Below are 20610 nucleotides of genomic sequence, written 5' to 3'. Positions count from 1 at the left end.
CTTTCTCACCTCCCAACACCAAAAGTGAAGTTATTCATTCACATCTGAGTAACCGCCGCTGATCTATGGCAGAGTAAATCAATCACTGCTGGTTCAGGAATAACTGGGATTTCCTCAGGTCGTGGCCTACAGCTGTCACTTTTTTTTTCTTAAACGTTATTTAGCACAAAAAAAAAAGAAGGTAAAATTAGGAAATAATTACAGCAACAATGGTGAAGATAACAGATTCACACGAGAAACAAAAACAAACAAAAAGCACAAGGACAGCAAGGTACAATAAAATCAAAAGAGCAAGGACTGAGTTATGGATGAGTGCAGTTTCTTGGCAACCCTATACATATTATCAATTGTTTTCATAGATTTAAAGTAGTTGGTTAAAAAAATGTAAAAATATAGTAAAGGAGAGAGTATTTCCACTCCACTTACAAGTGTGAATATGATATTTACCCAAAATAATCACCTGGGGTCCGTTTCACAAAGCAGGTTTAGTGAAAACTCTGAGTCTGTTAACCCTGAAATGAGGGAAACTTTGAGTTTTCCATTTCACAAAGGGAGGTAACTCAAACCAGAGAAAGAGGAGTAACTCTAGCCTGTTTCACAAAGAGAGGTAACTTAAGCTCTCGGTCAGTTACCGTAGTAACAGACTCTCTAAACCTAACCTGCTCGCTAGCAGGTTTACTTCAATAAACCCTGAGTTTCTCTCTGTCTCCTCCCTCTGTGGCGTCAATTCAGCCAATGGGCCTTTACGCAATACGCATCTGTTTTCTGCACCACGGACAGCAAGCGGCAGAGTTAGAGAGTTAGAGAGCAGAAAAAGCGTATCTGACAAACGCAATTGAAGTCATTCTGTTCACTTTATTCACTATGTCAGCGCAACAATATCACAGGGACATCCGAGTTTAACTTCAAACAGTTAAAGTCCAAATGCAAAAAGGAGAGGGAAGGGGGAGAAGACAGAAAGAGAGAGAGTAAAAAGAAGTCAAATATTTCCCTTAAACAGATTTATAAGAGGGTAGGGTGATTTGATATCTTACCTTAAGATGAACTTGCATAATTAATCCATCAGTGGCTACAGCCTCGTTAATATCTTCTGCTGCTGGGGCAACATTGGACCCATCACTTGCCTTCTTTCTTTTTTTTTTTTTTTTTTTTTTAAATTGCGTGGTTGTCTGCTTCCTTTTCATTTTTGTAAGTTAGTAACACTGCAGAGCTCTAAAAACGAGATTGATAGTGACCACTGTCTTCAGGGACGCTGGGACATTTCAAGATATGAGGGGGGTACAAGTGTTGGGAAAGATAATACCTAGTGAAATCCATCATGTTGTTCTGATATGCATTTGTAGTTATTTTATATTGTGACGGCCTGTCCCTCTCCCTCCTGATTGGCCATTCTGCTTCCTGGATGGAAGTTGTGGCAGGTCGTCAGCCCAATTGGCCTCACCTGTGTGTGTGTGGGAGCCAGGGTATTTAGGGGCTCTCTAGCCTTGCAGTCTTGGGCTTGCTTGATCTGGCTTGCTCTTGCTGTCTCTGGCTGCTCCCAGACTTGGGCTTGGTTCTGGGTTTCCACCTGCCAATGGGGAACTAAGTATTCTTTCCTCATGCATACAACACTTGCACTCAGCATTATTCATTCACCCACACACAGCATACATGACTGACACTACATTTAAACCTACATATACTTTTGGTTTATTTTGATTTAATTTTTACTTTAATAAATTACATTTTTGAATTTGGTGACTCATGTGTGGACTCCCTCTTTGTCACTAACTGGCCCGGTGTGTGACAATATGTATTAAGTAATAGGATAAATCAATACAAACAGACACAGAGTAATTCCATAAATGTATTTAAAAAAAAAAACATTTACATTTTCCCCTGAAGCCGAGGTGTGGCGGCTGCCGTACCCAATTGACACCCCCGATCTAAATGACAATAAAATTTCATTCAATACCATTCCACCACTGTTTTCATCTGTAATATTATAAGACAGTGTGCTTAAATGTTAAATGAATGCTGCATTCAAACTTACACATTGACTGCAGCAACTTTCTCCCACGCCAATTGTCTCTCCTTTGCTGTTACAGCTGTGTTTTCTTTCTCTCATACTCGCCATACGCACGAATTAACACTTCTAACTCCAGTGGCGTGAAGTATGTGGATCTTCAGATGCAAGCTAATGTTTCCTCAAAGGGATTTTGTAAATTGAAATGTTAAATAAAGTTTAAAAAAATAAATAATAAAAAGTATGTGGATCTTTTATTGTCGCTGGTTGCCATGGTGAAACGTAGTATCAGGGCTCCATTGATGATGGCTTTTTATTTTCTTCATGCACGCACTTAACTCAAGGTTAACAAACTCAGAGTTGATTGAACTAACTCATATCCGCTGTTCTGGAACCGAAAACTCTGAGTTTCCTATCTCAGGGTAAATCAACTCAGAGTTCAGGGTTAGACTCAGAGTTTGTTGAACCTGCTTTGTGAAACGGACCCCAGGTTGATAATGTTTGAATATTTAGGATCCAAATTATCCATATAATAAATAACATCATTGTAAGTAAAAACAGGAATTTCATCAATTTTTAAAGATAACCAATTGTGAATGTCAGACCAAAAGGCCTTTGTAAAAGAGCAATGGAAAAAAAGATGTTCAATGGTCTCGGCCTCAGAAGAACAAAATATGCAAGGATCAACTTCCAATTCAAACCTTCTGTGTAACAAATCATTCCCTACAGCTGTCATGTCTCTGTCAATCACAGTCCTTCAACTATTTATTACCCATAATACATAGCAGGAAAAAGGGAAAAATCTATCCAAAGAACTGCTGGTCGTCCCTGAGCACGGTTAATGTGTGCTTGAAGATGAGACGAAGGGGTCGGCCTCTCCTTTCCCGCCCCGCCAGGGGGGAGAGCAGGCTTAAGCTCCTTCCGTGTCAAGGCGGCGGACTGAGCCCGAGCGGAAGCTCTTTACCGGTCTCCATAGCGTGTTTAGCCAGGGTTGAGTGGCTGCCAAACAGCCAGAGACAGAGCAGAGATGAATCAGCACTGACAAGGTGAAACCGGCTTCGTGTTCGCCGCCTGACAGCTCAGGTGCTCAGAGAGATGGAGACACAACAGATTACATTTAGGCCACTGCAGCGAGAGCGAGTGGGAGATAAAGGGGAACAGAGAGAGAGAGAGAGCGGAGGAAGGAATCCAAGATGGCTTCAGGAAACTTTCCTCAGTAGATAAGTGAGGAAGTTGGGTCGGGGTTTGTCCGAGTGTCACTGTGAGCCGTTCTCATACAGTGACTTTTAAAGCCTGCCAGGGATGAGCTTGTAAAAGATGGTGTTTAAAATGATGGATCAGTTGACTGTCCCGCCGTAAAAAACAACCTAATAAACCATTTTGTGCAAACAGCTTATTACGAGCCGCCGTAATATTTTACAAGCGACCTCCAGCAGTCATTTTGCACATTTCTCAAAGTGATCTGAAACATAACTCTGGTTACAATGACCACTAAACATTACAATTAAACGCATAATTTAGCGTGTCTGGTGAGAAAGCAGCGTTGAAACATGCTGAATGTGCTCACGGACAATCTGCCTTTAGAGATATTTGTCTGTTCAAGGTCACGTGGTTCCACATTCTGCATGTTTTCTGATATCCATCCTCCGCTTTGAGGACATCCCTTTAGTTACGCCCCGTAAGCTGCAGAGACTGCTGGGGGACCTCCCATGATGCTCTAGTTCTCTTCATGTGGTGTCCTGCTGTGATTAACTCTGTGTCAGACCAATATCTGTGGGGAAAAGACGGACTTTGAGCGATGACTAAACACACGTTTATTAGAGCCACGACTCAAAACGACCAAGGTGTCTGCAGGATTGCTAATAAAACCTCAGATAAACATGTTTTAACTGCAGACCAGTGCTACTGCTCCACTGCAGCCATGCTGGAGGTCATGTGTTGGTACTAGTGGTTGCTCCTCTGTAAAGTCGCTTTCGTCAACGAAAATTATGACTAAATATCGTCGTCAACGAACTTTTATCACCTGAGGAAAACGAGACGAGACGCAGAAAAAATGTATTATTTTTAAATATATATTGCAATATTGTAGACGGATAAAAACAAGACTAAGATGTAGATTACAAAATAAAAACTCTGCTACAATGTGTCTTCATTTTCGTTGACCAAAACGAGATGAGAGGAAATGTTCTAACAAAGATCCTTAATGTCCATGTTTTCAGTAGTTTCCTCTGGTTTAGTTCTGCTACTGGGTGACGTCACGTCCTCCATCTCAGTCGCGGCCCGAGGGGAATCAGATCCAGAAGATGCAGATGCAGAGTTAGAGGCTGATGCCGTTAACGCAGAGCTCTAGGTTCACGTCAATTAAAAACAAAGTTAAACAGAGAAAGGGGCCGATGGCCGGCCACGCGGGGATCTGCTCTGGGGCTGAGAGAAGAAGAAGAGACCATCTTTGGATACACTTTCCTACATAGATGTGGAAAAGAAAACCCAATGTGTCGTTGACAAAGAAATAGATGGGGAGAAATGCGGAAAAATAAATATGTTGTAAACTCAAATTAGAGTCTGTATCTGGAATGAATGTATTCTTGAGTCTATAAGGTAACAATAATATAATAATAAGATAACTTTGTTTGAATTGTAAAATGGGTTTGGCTAAATACAATCTTTGACTAAAACTAGACGAAAATGGTCCTGGACAATTCTGACTAAAATAAGACTTTTAGTCGACTGAAACTTGACACGACTAAAAGGAGAATGAACGTGACTAAAACTAATAAAAACTAAAATGATAGCTCGACCCAAAGACTAAACTAAAACTAAAATTGATACAGGCTGACATAAACAACACTACTCCTCTGCCCGCGTCACTTGTTATGTTGCTCTGATTGATCGTACGCCCGTTCAGTGGCATCCAGGGGCAATTTCTTTTTCCTCTGTTGGTCCTGGTCCCTGGAAGGCCACATCCAGGGAACTCAGACCAACTCCTTTTATCGCAGAGGGAAAGGATTCAGATGCCTGTCTGGGTTCCCACCCCTGCCTTTACCCGAAGACAGCTGGGATGGAGAAAGGATGGATGAATGTGTTGGATGCAGGCGGGCTGCAACCTCTTGCTCAGTTCTGTCCATCGCTCTCCAACTCGAGCAGGCTGCTGCCTGGACCAGCTCAGGGGTACGTTGTCAAGGCCTCACCGTGACTTCAGAGCGGACTTACAGACTTTTGAAATCACACAAATGATTTCAGTCCAAACTGCTGCGTTCTGATGGCACTGGTGATTCTTTCTGCTGTTTTAACATCTGTCCCTTCTGTTTCTACGCAGCAGCATCGTGATACAGACGTGTCCCTCCCCCTATGTAACCCTTCCCATAGATGAGTGGAGCTCTTGTCTCCCACGTACCTTTGTTTTACGTCTCGCCACACAACACACTCACTCATCCACACGGACACCTTCACTACCGAACCCACTGATTACCACATAGTTTTCTCATTTGTTCTCGTTGCATTAAGGTTTTGTTTAAATAAGATGATTCATGTTGGGACCACGGTCTGCCCATCTCCCTTTTTTGTCAAGGCTTCTGATGCGGGTCGTGACAATTTATTCTTATAAATTATATCTTACCTAATGACCAACCTGAAAAGACTGGAAAAGACTGAAAATTCCTAAATAATCAACCATAATAGTAAAACCACAAACCTGAACGCTGAGGCTTGAAATGTAATTTCAGCCTGTTTTGAGCTGCGTGTGTATCGCAATACATATTATTTTACCTCTTTTCCTATAATTTTATTTGTTATTTGAGCGTACTCTTTAATTAAATACTAAATACTTGTGATTTTTGATAACGCCGCGAAGTTACACTAGTGATGGATAAGCCCTGAATGCAGGCATTGTGACATAGAATTGTCAAATTGGTCTGATTCACCACACGAATCGGCACAGATTACTTTTGTAATACTGTATTTGACCCGGTCTTTGTACGTTTTGACCGTATAGAAACGTAATTCTTGCCATTGTAAGAATGAGATGTACCTGCTGTACTCTACTGCCCTTACTTTTTATATACTTATTATTTTACCTCTCTTCTTATCATTTTATTTCATTTTAGTTGTTATTTACTGTTTAATTGTGTCTTGCCGCTTTTAATGTTGATGTAAAGCACTTTGAATTACCTTGTGTTGAATTGTGCTATACAAATAAACTTGCCTTGCCTTGCCTTGAGCTGCGTGTGCATCGCAACACATTGGATATATTTTTTGGTCAGGAGAAGGACCTCCTCTTAGAACCCCGGTACACTGCTCACTAGATAAGGTTGATATGCAAACCTGCATCTCACAGTGAAAAGTTCACTGGAATTTTGATTGAACGAAATGTGAGCTGACGATTCTGGTCTCAGGTTTCCCGGCTCATCCTGTTGTACTCCTGAGAGCAGACGGGTCTACAAATAAACTCTAAAAGCCTAAACTTCCCCACAAGAAGCCTAAAGGACTAAACTCTGATCAAACACTGTTCCGAGGATTTTACATGGGTCTATTTTGAGATCTGTTAGATGAAGAAGGCTACAGCAGCAGTGTGCCATGGGTGGTTATCTGCAATGCGTCCTACATGCTCGATCACTGCCCAAGGCCAACCCTGTACTCACTGCTGGAATATAAACATAAACTACTCATAACATTAATCACACCATGCAAGTGTGCACTTTTGAAGGCAGCCCATCTGTGAAGGCTTCCCAATTAGCTGCTGTCATATGGCACATGATGAAACAGATTCCTGTCCTTGGTGCACCACCGTACAGGAGGAAATAAAAAAACAATATGCTCCACTAATCTGCTATTAAGATGAAGGATTCCATCTGCAAAGCCCTTCATTTAGAGCTGGAGCAGAGCACAGGCATTGTGAATCCTTAAAGTGGAGAATTGTGTTAAACAAATAGCTCACATCGTCTGCCAACGCAAACTGCAGTCAAGAGTATCGATCAGGGACACCCATCTTATCAGACAGGGAGCAACACAATAGCCCTGGACCGGTGCGGTGCAGCGTATTAGAGCAGCTTTACCTTGCGTCCGCCCGTGTTCAGCTTTATAGAGGTGAGGAAGGGGTCAAAGATCATGTGGCTGGTCTCAATGTTGACTGGCGACTGCCTCTTCCCGACCGAGCACAGGTTCCAGGCCGAGTTTACGAGTCCCCAGAACGATGGCACTGCAACACAAAAGCACACAGCCGGGGTTAAAAGGGTGAGCATCTGTGGCCACGAGATGTTATTATTATTATTATAACCTTTATTTAACCAGGAAAAAAAGTCTTGTTGACATTAAAAATCTCTTTTACAAGAGATTCCTGGCCAAGACAGGCAGCAGCACAAACACAAAGTTTCACAAACAACAAAACAGTTAAAAACAAATCAGAAATAAAGATCACAAACAAAATCAGCAGTCAAAGCATCTACAGTAGGAATGGGCGATATTTTACAGTTCACGATAAACCGTCAAAAAAATTCCCCACGATAAGAATTTGTCATCTCGCGGTAAAAACGATAAATTCCCGTTGATGACGTTTTTGTGTAAAGGTGATTTATGGTTCTGCGTTAAATCCACGCACAACGTACGTGAAGGAAGGAAGGAAGGAAGGAAGGAAGGAAGGAAGGAAGGAAGGAAGGAAGGAAGGAAGGAAGGAAGGAAGGAAAGATATGAGCCAGAAGGAAAGGAAGGAAGGAAGGAAGGAAGGAAGGAAGGAAGGAAGGAAGGAAGGAAGGAAGGAAGGAAGGAAGGAAGGAAGGAAGGAAGGAAGGAAGGAAGGAAGGAAGGAAGGAAGGAAGGAAGGAAAGATATGAGCCAGAAGGAAAGGAAGGAAGGAAGGAAGGAAAGATATGAGCCAGAAGGAAAGGAAGGAAGGAAGGAAGGAAGGAAGGAAGGAAGGAAGGAAGGATATGAGCCAGAAAGAAAGAAAGAAAGAAAGAAAGAAAGAAAGAAAGAAAGAAAGAAAGAAAGAAAGAAAGAAAGAAAGAAAGAAAGAAAGAAAGAAAGAAAGAAAGAAAGAAAGAAAGAAAGAAAGAAAGAAAGAAAGAAAGAAAGAAAGAAAGAAAGAAAGAAAGAAAGAAAGAAAGATAAATTCCGGTTGATGAGGTTTTTGTGTAACAAACATGGCGGATCTGAGTCATTCCAGTTTTGCAGTACAGGTGAACTCATTTAATTGGTTTTTATCAATTCAATTTAATTGGTGTAGTTTAGTAGCATTTAGTATTCTTTTAGAGCAGTGTTTTTGGGGCTCCAAATACTGAATGTGGTGATAGATTTATAGTTACAAAGGTGGAGTTGAATTAGTATTTCTTTTATCGTCATTTTTATCGTTATTGGGATAAATGCCAGAAATTATCGTGATACATTTTTTAGTCCATACCGCCCATCCCTAATCTACAGCCAGTTGTACTTGCTTCCAAGTCTTTCAGAAGAACCTTAAAAGCAATTAGTGACACCAGATTATTCAATTTTAAGATTTTCTGCAACTCCTTCCAAGCAGAGGGGGCAGCATAGCTGAAAGCCCTGCTACCTTGTCCAGTGCAGACCCTTGGTACAGTCAATAAAAATAAGTCCTGTGACCGAAGATTCTGACTCCCAGTGCTTTTTTGAGAGAGATACCTCCCCAAATAAGCTGGAAGCAGGCCAAGAATGGCCTTATAAACAAAGACATGCCAATGATAGAGTCTATGGGTGGCCAGAGCAGACCATCCGACCCGGGCATACAAAGAACAGTAATGAGTAAGGGATCTAAAATTTGTGATAAATCTCAGTGATGGGAGCTGGGAGTGCACTCCAGGGGAGGTCAGCAGCGATGACCGGAGCGCATGCAGCATTGGTGGGTTTGAACCAGCACCAGCCGCGATGGTCCGTGCCCAAAAGTGCTGCAAAAGTAGAGCTCTGTTTGCAAAATCAGCTTATTTTCACTGTTATATCTACGTTTTGGGGCTTTGAAGATAACACACATTCTTCAGGAAAGAATAAGCGAAGAAAGCAGTTGAAATGTCACAATAAAACATTATGTTTAAGCCTAATAAACAGAAGCTCTGAGATTTCAGGATTACCATGCTGCTCACGGACAACAAAAGATATGGAAACACACGATACTGTACGAAGAAAAAGAATCCATAAATTCACTGAAAGGGGAAACAATGAATTAAAGTGACGAAGCAAAACAAGAGTTTAATCTTTAAGTCAACAGAAACCTGTAAATACTGTAGGAACATAAGTGACCTTGAACATTGACACTCTCTTTCAGACAATCGGAGGAATGTTTATGGATCAGTTCCTCCGGAGTACCCAGAGAAAAGCACAGCGACATGGGTAGAACATGCAAACTCCACACAGACGACCTGGTTTTAACTGACAACGGGGGATAACAGCAGCTAGACAAGACTTCCATAAAGTAGTAGAAACAAAAACTCCTCATTGTTGCTCTAGAATCAGATCAGGTCATCTGAATTTGGTCATTAATGTGAAATTTGAGAAGTTATTATTGCCTAATGAACGTACTATGTGTTACGTGTACTAGTATGGGGGGGCAGTTTGGTGTTTTCTCCTCTTTGCTCCTGCTCCTCTCACTCTCTCTCTCCCTCCATTTCTGTCTCATATTCACAGGTCCAGCCCATTCCCTCCACTCGGCTCCACCCCTCTCCACCGGTTGGGCCACCACCCAGCGGTCCCACTAGGGCTGGGCAATATATTGAGATTTTAATATACATCGATATATTTTCAAACGCGATATGGTACGAGACAATACCGTTTATATCGATTTAAAAACATTTTTTATGATTAAATGATATCAAATGATTTTGATATAGCTTATTTTGTGACAAATTGACTTGAATGTTTTATTTGAGATTTGCACAAATGTTTTTTTATTTGCACAACTGTCAACCGCAGTGGAAAAGTCTGCCTGTTACTGTCTACATTGTATTAATTGCACAGTGTATTTGAATTTAATTGTTATGCAGGAAAGGGATATTTGTTTTATTTTATTCAAGAAACATTTTTATTCTATATATGCAGGCAGTTTATTCTTATTTCATTTGTTTTATACATTTTGAGACCTCTGTTAACAAAGGTACCTGTGTGACATTTGGCACGAGGCTTTGTATTAAAACTGACTGTTTTTTTAAGGGTGTGGCTCGGAAAAAATGAAGCTAACAGAGATGCTATGCTATAATGCTTTGGGGGAAACCCCAATTATGGCACAGAAAAAATATTGAGATATATATCGAGTATCGCCATTTAGCTAGAAAATATCGAGATATGACTTTTGGTCCATAACGCCCAGCCCTAGGTCCCATCCATCATCTCAGCTCATCATAGTATATGAAGCACCTGTGCCATAGCCATCAGGCTCTTCTCCTCCAGCTGCAATCCTCCTGTGCTCCAAACAGTCTCAGTAGTTTGTTCAGTCCTCAGTTCATAGTTTGTTCAGTCCTCAGTTCATAGTTTGTTCAGTCCTCAGTTAAACTTCCCAAGCAGTACATTTTCAGTTTACTACCTTTTCCACTCAGTTCTTTACGGGGAAGGGACCGGGTAAGATGGGGTACCCTGTACACCTAGCATCACGTAGGTAACATTCTGTTATTTACACCAGGTTAGAGGTGAGTGCCACATGTTGTAACTTCTTTCTTTTTAGGTAGAGTAGGAAGTTTTGTTTTGGCTAGGTAGGTTAGATTTTTGACTAAACTTAGATAGCATTGTTTGATTGTACTCTTTACTTGGCACCACCAGTCCCTTCCCTTAACCTTTCGTATTGTTGGATTTTCAGTTGCTTTAGTTAATAAACAAGTCTTTCTGTTCACTTTAACCATTTGTCAGTTTCCATTTCTTTCAATGTTGGGTATACACGTTATTGTCCCTATTAAGCTAATTACCACCACCTTGTGACATTACATTGTCAGTTCATTATTTTTATTTAACCCTTTACGCCCGGCCTGATCTCAGGCTGGTGTTCTTGTATGGCATTTTCCCCCTGTAGCAGGGGCTCCAGGGTATAACGAGCTCAATAAGGTTAAGAAGCACCACATTTTTAGGTGAAAAACGGTGGCAAGGGAACTTTCCTGGGATTTGCCTTAATATAAAGAAAGCATCCTGTTCCTCTTGTGTTGCGCAACAGCAGAAGCCATCAGAACTCAAATGGGTTATAATTCCAAAATAAATTAAATAAAAATTCAAACAGCCTTTTTGGCTCATTAGACATTTCTTATTCTCCACAAGAAATGGCTGTGGAGAAAATCCCGGATTAGGACTTTGACCTCCCTGTGTGACACCAAGAGAGAAGCTACATCCCTTAAAACAGGGTTGTCGGGATCCAGTCCTCGAGGGCCGCATTCCTGCATGTTTCAGATGTTTCCCTGCTTCAGCACACTGTGATAAAAGGAGCTGTGACACCAACAGAGCTGTCCAGGCCTTGATGACAAGCTGGTGACGACCATTAATTTGAATCAGGTGTGTTGATGCAAGGAGACATCTAAAACATGCAGGACACCGGCCCTCGAGGACTGGAGTCCGACACCCTTAAAACCTTAAAACACCTTTCTTTCACATTTTGACGCTCAGTTTGCCTATAAGCATTTAGCTGCTGCCATGTGATTAGATAATTAAAGCTTATAAGGGTAGTGGTCTAATGGCGCTTTTCCACTAGTACCTACTCAGCCCGACTCGACTCGCCTCAGTTTGGTTCTTTCCCACTAGGGGTTTAACGTGCCGAGTAGACACTTTTTCTGTTACTACTCTGCTGAGGTTCTAAACGGCTGTATCTGACATCACACTACAGGCTACCGATTGGTCAGGGGGTTGGGAGTCAGACGTCTGAGTCAGGATGTGACATGGTTTCAAGAGCGACTCGCGGCGTGTTCATTTTTTTTTCGAAGAACAATGGAAGCACAGAAATCTGTTCCGTGGTCAAATTCCGAGGTGGAGACCTTTCTTAAACCTGGTGGCTGAGGAAAATATCCAGAGAGAGCTAGATGGGGCCACGAGGAATGAAAAAATATACCAGGAGCTTTCTTAGTCCATGTCTGCTCAAGGCTACAAAAGTCACAGCAGCTTCACTCCAACCCCGTCTGCTTCTGATCTGGGTATTGAAAAGAAACGAGGTCGAGTCGGGCTGAGTAGGTACTAGTGTAAAAGCGCCATAATAGTGACTAGGATGAGACGTCTGGGCCCCGTTACTTCATTACCAGCAGATATCAGAATGCCTGTTTAAAATAAGATCCTTCTGTCATGCAAAGTATGATCGATGGAGGACCATAACCAGCCCATTACCTCATTAGAAAAACCTTTGTCATTTCAAGTCCGAGCCTTGACTCATGTACCAAGATAAGAAGCTGAGAGTAATCACCTCTAGTTGTTTAATTATGAAGTCACAGGACGTAAAGTGATGACGCCAAAGCCCGAGAGCTGATTTTCCCAATTCGTTTTCTCTGTTTCATTTTGTTTCAACGTCTTATCCGCCACTTGTAGATATAGAGCGGCAGAGATCAGAATTATAACCACAGTGACTCTTAACAAACCTCCCCCTGAAAGGCAAAGACATCCCAGAGATGGGAGAAGAACAATCTACCGTTAATCAGCCAACACATGCACCAGCACCGCGAGGACGTAACGGCTCTGTGACAGCATGCCGGCACTGCAGGAGTGACAGGCGTCTCGCTAATTCCCTCTCTTATGCAAGACTTGGCCACCAGGATAGAGAACTCAATTTCCTCTCAGAGAGACAAGCAAAGCTTTTAGCTGCAACATCTGCTGGGGCCAAGAACCGCATTTCCCATTTAGGAACACGGCAGAACACACAGATGACTCACTGGAATTGTGCTCTGCAAAATTCCACCAAGATTGCCAACAAAAGTGGAGATAATGTGAAAATATGCAAATTCACAACCAACCGGAGGCAAGCGGACGCAACTTGGAGTGAATTTGAAACTAGAGGCTCAGCAAGTGTGTGGGTGCTTCCAGACTTGGAGCGACGATGTTTGTTTGCTTTGCAGGTGGAAAAACAACGGCGCCACGTGAGACACTTCAAAACGTTTGTGCACCATGGCCTTCAAGTTTAGTCTGAAGTGGCAATAAATTCAAAACTCTGACATGAGACGGCCCTGTGAGTAAAATCCTATAGCCTACTGTGTGTTTGATAAAACTCATCTAATTGTAATTGTTCTTTATATTAAGCAAATACACTTTTTTGGGCAATACAAAGTTCCCCTGACTGCTTGTACAGGATTTAAAAGGGTTAGGACTTTTTATTTTCTTTTTTGTTTCAGTTTGCTCATCTGGAGCATGGAAGTGTATGTTAACCCAATACCAAGAGGGAAAGACATAATCAGTGGGCTTAGAAAATTAGCTGTTCATCTAGAAAGAGTTGGCAAACCGTTTCCAAACACTTTGGAGTTCAACGTCAAGTTAAGAGCACTCAAGGAAGCTGCCATTCTTCCCAGGATCAGACGTTCCCGTGAGTACAACGCAACGGCACAAAAACCCAAGACCTACATTTCATAGCCCACTTGCCTCACAGTCTGTCACAGCATATTTACAAGAAGACTGAAAAAATACAGTTATTCTGGAAGGATTGTTGGATTAAGCATTATCTCTCAAACAAAAAAGGCAACAAAAAAAAAACATGGCCGCTCCACTGAGGTTCACACAACCACATGCAAACTAATCACAAGACTTGTGGAATAATCCCGTATGGACAGAGCAAAGCAGTTGTTTAGCAACAAGCAAACTTTAGCGGCACTTTAGCTGAAACACCCAAACATACCCACTGTTAAGCATGGCGGGGGAGGGGTGGTGATTTGGATCTGGGCACTTTCCAGTCATTGATGATAAACTTCTCTGCAAATAGAATTTCTAGAAATGACAAGTTCAGACCTGAACTCAACTGAAGTGCATAAATGAATGTTCAAGACCTCAATAAACCACATCAAAGCTGGAAGAAGGACGGACCAAAATTCCTCCGAAGAGATGTGACAGAGAACGACAAAGTCGTACCGGAAACAACAGAGTCGTCGCTGGTGAGGGTGAATCTGCACGCTACTGAACCAAGGAGATACTTCGTATTGACAAGATGTTTGGTTTTTTTTTCGTTTTTTTTTTTGCTTCATTTTTGGTGAGATGTATTTGTGTAATGCTAAGACCCATCACTCCGATGCTGACGACCACAACGACGATAAAGATATTTGACGACACAACCTTATGACCTTCAATAAACGGACTACATCGGGAGGATGTTGTGACATCACAAAAATCATCATGTAAACTCAAATAAACTCACAAAACTTTTCACTTGTGATTTTAGAAGATGATTTCCATTTCTACGTGGGCTGAGTTCAGCAGACCCTGCAACAGTAAGACGCAGCTCATTTAGTAAGACCCTGTCATGCCTGTTAGAGGTTTGCCTGGAGTCTATTAATAATTTATCAAAACTAACATCAAGCTGAGCTTTTTACACAATTAAAATGCTCTCTCACAATTTAGTTGTTAAGTAATCGCTGTCAAGATCCTTTAATGTTTCCTGCTAACCATGCTGCTGTTGTATAACAGCTTATTTTGTTGAAAAAGTTTGATAATTAAAGCATAATTTCATGGTTGGATCGCAAGCATGGTTACACATCAGATTACTGTGACATGCCAGCGCCGGTTGAGTCTTTCAGGGACGCTGGATGCAGCGCGGCGGCTGCAGGACGTACTTGGAGTTGGACCACGACGCCGAGTCACGCGGCTCAGAACAGAGTCGGGGGCTGAGACACCCGGAAACACCCCCGCCTGTTACGTACTGTACGTCTGCTCTATGATTTCTAAAAGTCCTAAATGACTACTTTCTGTTTTTCCCTTTTATCTTGCTTCATTATGGGGTGTCTGTGCTGTAGAAACATTCCCCCCCCTTGAACTGATAAAATGTCATATTTTGTAGCATATTGTGAGAGCTTTATTTTCTTCTTTTTTCTTTATAAGTGCACAATAGCACAGGCAACTGCTTAAAGGGGACATATCTTCAAAAATATCAAGCTTTTAAAGCTTGTGTTTGTGTCTGGGTGCCATTTTGGTGTTAACTCTGAACACGTTAGCAGCCTGGTAAATAGCTCCGTCTCACATCCATGACATCTCAAGAGGATGAATTATGTACTTCAGCAGGGAAAAACTGTTTAACAAATGTATTGACATCTAATCAAGCACCAAATTGATGTATAACAAAAGGCAGCCACCATCACTCTGGTCCAAAGCTGCTTGCTGGTGTTGGCTGGAGGATAGCTGGCAGGAAGGCTGGTTGCTCATTGGCTGATGGAAAAATGTACATGTATTTGACCAAAAAACGGAACACATGTATGAATGTTTGACGAATATTTAGCGCTCTATGAGAAATGAAGTTCGGAGGACCACCACTGACTGGCAGGTCATTTAGTAGCAGTAGTGAGAGCCGGAGGCAGACATTTTAGAGGTGGTGAGTGGGGGTGGAGGGTTGTCGTGGGCGTAACAGGGGGCCTTATTATATTTTCATTGGGCCCAAAATGTCTAGCAGCATCCGTCTGGGTGTCTGTAGTGGAGATCAACAAAAAAAAAAGGAAAACTTTTGAGGTAACACTAAATGTTGTGTTTGGATGCCTGAGAGTGAAGATGTGTGGATGGCTCAGACTCGCAGGGGGCTGTGACATCACAGATCAGGATCAGAGTCCACTGATCCCGCTTCTCCATCTAACATCTCATCATCTGTTGTACCGTTGAAGTGGGTAACGTAGAACTGCAACATCAACTTTATAAAAAAAAAGAGGCTCATCCCCAGTGAAAAAATGGGTGTGGTCAAGTAGCTGACTCCACCCCCTAAAAAATATGTTGCGATGCTGATGAGAAGAATGCTTTTGTACCACATCTGATGTGATTTTAGTTTTTTTTTGTCTGCATGTATATTAATGGTTAATACTCAGTTTGTTAAAACCTAAAGCATATATATGCATTTGAATATATAATGTAATCTATAATGCTTTTTTAAATTTTTTATGATGTGATATTATATATTTTGTCAAGCGGTCAGGAAAGGCCTTCTGAAAAGAGGGGCAGAACATGTGTCCTTCACAATAATCCACCCGATTTAGCAGCAAAGACCATGAATCTACCAGTATTATAGTACAAATACACCACTAATGGACTATTATGCTAATGCATCATTGTAACGCTTCCTCTCAAACAAGCTCAGCTTTTTTATGTCAGAAATGTACAATCACTATCTGTTTACTGGGGGCAAAAACAGAAAGACAGAACACAAAAAAACATTGAGGATGGGTTGAGTCATCGTTTGTTAAAGGCAGCAGGGAATTAGAGAGGAAGATTAATCATCAAGAAGAGTGGCTGAGAGGAGGAGAGAGGCCTCTTCTGATGCAGGATCCCTCATGAAAATGACAGGAAATCCATGCGCGGAGTGGGAATTGGAGTGTGAGCGGATCAATCCGTTAAACCCGGGCCCCCTGTCGTAAATGTACACATAATTATTAGCTGGTGATAGATTCCTGAATGCAACTATGGCAGCCAGGGACATCACTCTGCGCTGCTAGAAGCTAAACCAGCTTTGTCAATAACGTGTACAGACCCTCCTACAGCACAGATACTCATATATTTCACTTAGAGCTGCGCTCATATAGCAAACTTCTGCTTCTAATTGGGAGGCAGTAAAAGTGGACAGGGATGAATGGGGTGGCCTTTTGCATGGGCTGTAGTCGGCCCGTTATGTGCAAGTGAAAAGGACAGCTGAGGGCTCCGTTTCATGGACGGTTATCATTCATTGATTTGTTTTAGTTTTTTTCTCCAAACAATCAGGATCTCAGACATTTGAATACAATTGAGATGAATGAAAAAAGGAAGAGGAAGAGGTATAGCAAAGTGCTTGCAGCAGTTGAAATTTTAAATTCAAACAGCCACCCTGCGATCTCTCCAGCGGTGTTTGTATTTCCAGAGTGTCATGTAATATATGATGATGTGGCAGAGCTGAAACCGGCCCGGGACTGCTCTCCATCACTGTACCGTCGTGTGTAAAGACAAACACTGGTCTCACGGAAGCCATTGTTGCTGCACATCCGTCTGGAGAGGCTTGTAAAACAATTTTCAAGTAGTCTGGAGTTCAATGTCTCACAGTGTGAAAGATGATTCACAAGAAGAAAACATTCAAGACAGTTGCAAATCTCCCCTGGGGTGGACATTCCAGCAAATTTACCTCAAAGTCTGCCTGTGCAATGCTGAAACCAAACTAAAAATATCCAAAAGCTCCATCTCAGACCTGCAGGCCGCACTGAGGATGTTGAATACGAATGTTCATGACAACACAATTGAGAGAAGTGGGAACAAGTGTGATTTGTTCGGAAATGTTGCCAGGAGAAGCCCTTTCTGTTGTGGGAGAACAAGCTTGTGCAGCTGAGGTCCATGTAACTGCAGTTTGCACATTGGCACATGACTGCACTGTAGGTGCTTGTTCTATTAACCGAACGTTTGACCTTCTTGGTTGAGAGGCAACTGTGTTGGTTTTGGACAGAGACGGTAACCAGGAAGCATCGCTTTCATGCAAACAAGGCGCAACATGTAAAATGTGTTGGGAAGCTTTATGAAATAAAATGAAACCATAATGTTGTCCAAGTATTAATTTCAAGTCATGCAATAAGAGATTAAAGATTGATTTTTAATGTGCAAGTAGTAGGCTAAGAAATTAGAGCGAAAGGAAGACAGAAACAATAGAAAAAGAAAAGAGCACAACGGCATCGAGATGATCAATGAAAAAGTTCCAGGTCACTGCTGAGTTCTACATCCACAGCCATTTCTGCTTACTGAATGGGTGTTTTCCTCGTGGGAATATCTCCCGACTGTGTTCACTGTAAAACCCGGTGTGTGCCGTTGTGTTTGCGGACTAATTTATGCAGCTGCTCTGTTTGGGTCGGAGGTGTACGGGTCGCCCCTGTGGGCTCATTAGAGTTCAGGGTGGAGGTGAAGGTGGCATCCCAAGTCTGAGGAGACACGTGCCGGACACCTAAACACAACATTAATTACTTGTATCTCACAGAAAACCGTGTAGCTGTTAACGCTGCAGCTACCGCTTCTCACCTTGGAGAACGATGGGCGTGTTTAGATGCAAAGCTGCATTCAAGAATAATGGAGCAGTTTAAATAAAAGGACAACTTCCAATTTTGTTATATATATATATATATATATATACACACACATATATTGGTCAATGACAAATAAGGCTTCCAAAAAGGTATTTTTAAAAAGTCTGTTCAAAATGGATGTAATGCATATTTTTGAGTCTGGAACAATGTATTTAAACAAGTCTCATTTCTTAAATAACATTTCAAAGTGTTTAAATTCATTTTGAAATGTATTTTTAACTTCACTGCCGAGGCCGGTTCTAGGGGGGGGCAGGGGTGGGCTGTGCCCACCCAAACGTGTGTCCTGCCCACCCAATCAAAGTTATGGGGATCATTTATTTTTTTATAATTTTTTTTTTTTTTTTATATATATATAAAAAAATATCACAAAATATCTGTACCGTTTCTGATTGGGTGGGCACTGCGCATCGTTTTTAGACACAACAATGAACGCATACCGCAAAAGTTGTGTCTCGGAGACGTGAGACGTGTTCAGAACAGCAGACACACTGAAGGCTGATTTATGGTTCCGCGTTACACCAACGCAGAGCCCCCGGCGTAGGGTACGCGGCGACGCGCACCGTTCGTTGCGCGTCAGCGCGTACCTACGCCGTAAGGCTGATTTACGGTCCGCCTCACACCAACGCAGAGCGGTGCGCGTCGCCGCGTACCCCGAGACGCCTCTCTCCATCCCGCTGAGGGCGGAGAGCGCCGGTGCGGGTGGCGGTGGTGCAGTGCCGTGTAGGCTCTGGAGCCGCCAGCCTGCCGCGGGACCTTTTAAATAGACGCAGAGCCTAAAATACATAAAATAAATGCAGCCTCAACAGGGCACAAGCCAGTGTCCTGTTTGTGCCTCGCACAACAGGTGTCGTGCCAAAAAGTGATTTCCTGCCAGAATCTGATTTCTCCCCTAAAAATGGGTCTTTTTTACCTGCCAAAAATGGATTGAAGGCCAAATACAATTAATAAAAGGTTGTTTCTACCTAAATATGATTTGATCTCATTCTTGAGCTTCATAATAGACTAGACTCAACTAGAGCTCACAGGATTGCTTTTAACTATTTTAAAAGGACTATTACAACACAAAATAGGCATTTTTACCTGCCAAAAATTGATTGAAGGCAAAATACAGCTAATGAAAAGTTGTTTCTGCCTAAATATGACTTGATCTCATTCTTGAGCTTCATAATCTGAAAATCTGACATTTTAGCGCTATCGTTCAACGGGCTGCTGTGCGCGCTCCCGCGGCCAAAAATCAGAAGAAATCAGATTCTGGCAGGCAATCATTTTTTGGCACAACACCTTGGCACAACACCGGTGTTCTGCCATTTTTTGCTGCTTTGCCAAAAAAATGCTACCTAATGGTTTTCTACCTTTGTAGAGCTACAATTTTACTTTGTTTTACTCCCTAGACCACTTCCTTTTCCCCCAAGTGGTGCTTGTGTCTTGCCAGGTCGTCATTGTAAATAAGAATGTTCTTAATGACCTGCCTGGTTAGATAAAGGCGAATGACTGAATGAATAGCAAATAAAGCAATAGAATTGGTTTTTTTTTCTCTTTATCGTATTCACAAAGTGTAATGCAATTCATGTCATGGGTAGTGTATTTTGAAGGATCAAATACTCAACATCCCATATTATCCATGTTACATCGTGCAAGAAATGATTGGCGGGGCAATCAAACTTTTAAAATTGACTGTGTGCGCATGCGCAGAACCACAAAGGGAGCAAGGATTGGCAGAACACCGGTCCCAAGCCCGAGTAAATGCAGAGGGTAGTGTCAGGAAGAGCTATTGGGTTAGCATACTGTGGAGAAGATAGATGAACTGATATGATGATAGCATAGTTTTCAATGCATTTCAGGGGTTTGACCCCCCAAAATGTTTTCGCCCGCGCCGCGTTGCAGCACGGGCAGCATCGCCCACCCTACATTTCAGTCTGCCCACCTTAGTGGGCCTCGCTAAATCCGGCCCTGTTCACTGCCCAAAAAATGTCAGGTGGCGCAACCAAATATTTGTAAAAATATATGTATTTTCCTAGTTTTACATTGGTTGTACCACCTGACATGGAAAGTGTACCAGCCTACCTACGAGTTAAAATTAGCTATTTTTATCAATATTTGAGCAAGATCTACAAACTTTTTTACTCTGCCATAAAAGTCACTGGGGGTCCTCTGGCTGATGCACCAACCTGTTCACTGTTATTACCTCTTAACTTCACAATAAAAGTCCCATGTTTACGGTTGTGCCACCCTGACATTGCTGGAACATAAATTGCTGGACAAAAGTTTTTCAATTATATCAACAGCTTTAAAACTATTTATATTTGTAAAATTTGGTTAATTTGAAAGGTTTCAAACATAAAATAATGCCATAGTATTTTATCTTGAATTTCTTATCATTAAAAGGCCATTTTTAATAGTTTTCTTAGTCTGTTCATTTGCACGGACGGTTGCACCGCCTGA

General features: G+C 42.0%; 1 protein-coding gene across 1 annotated transcript in view; it reads right to left on the bottom strand.

The window, feature by feature from the left end:
* Positions 1 to 20610, bottom strand: part of ca10a (carbonic anhydrase Xa) — a 378645-nt gene that overhangs the window by 194900 nt on the left and 163135 nt on the right. The window contains exon 3 of the mRNA XM_061708004.1: positions 7057 to 7199. Coding sequence (XP_061563988.1) covers positions 7057 to 7199 — 143 coding nt within the window. The remainder of the gene's footprint in view (positions 1 to 7056; positions 7200 to 20610) is intronic.

The sequence above is a fragment of the Cololabis saira genome, chromosome 19, assembly GCF_033807715.1.
Source record: "Cololabis saira isolate AMF1-May2022 chromosome 19, fColSai1.1, whole genome shotgun sequence".
NCBI lineage: Eukaryota > Metazoa > Chordata > Actinopteri > Beloniformes > Belonidae > Cololabis > Cololabis saira.
Note: the sequence above shows the minus strand (reverse complement) of the source record. Positions and strands in the feature narration are given on the sequence as shown.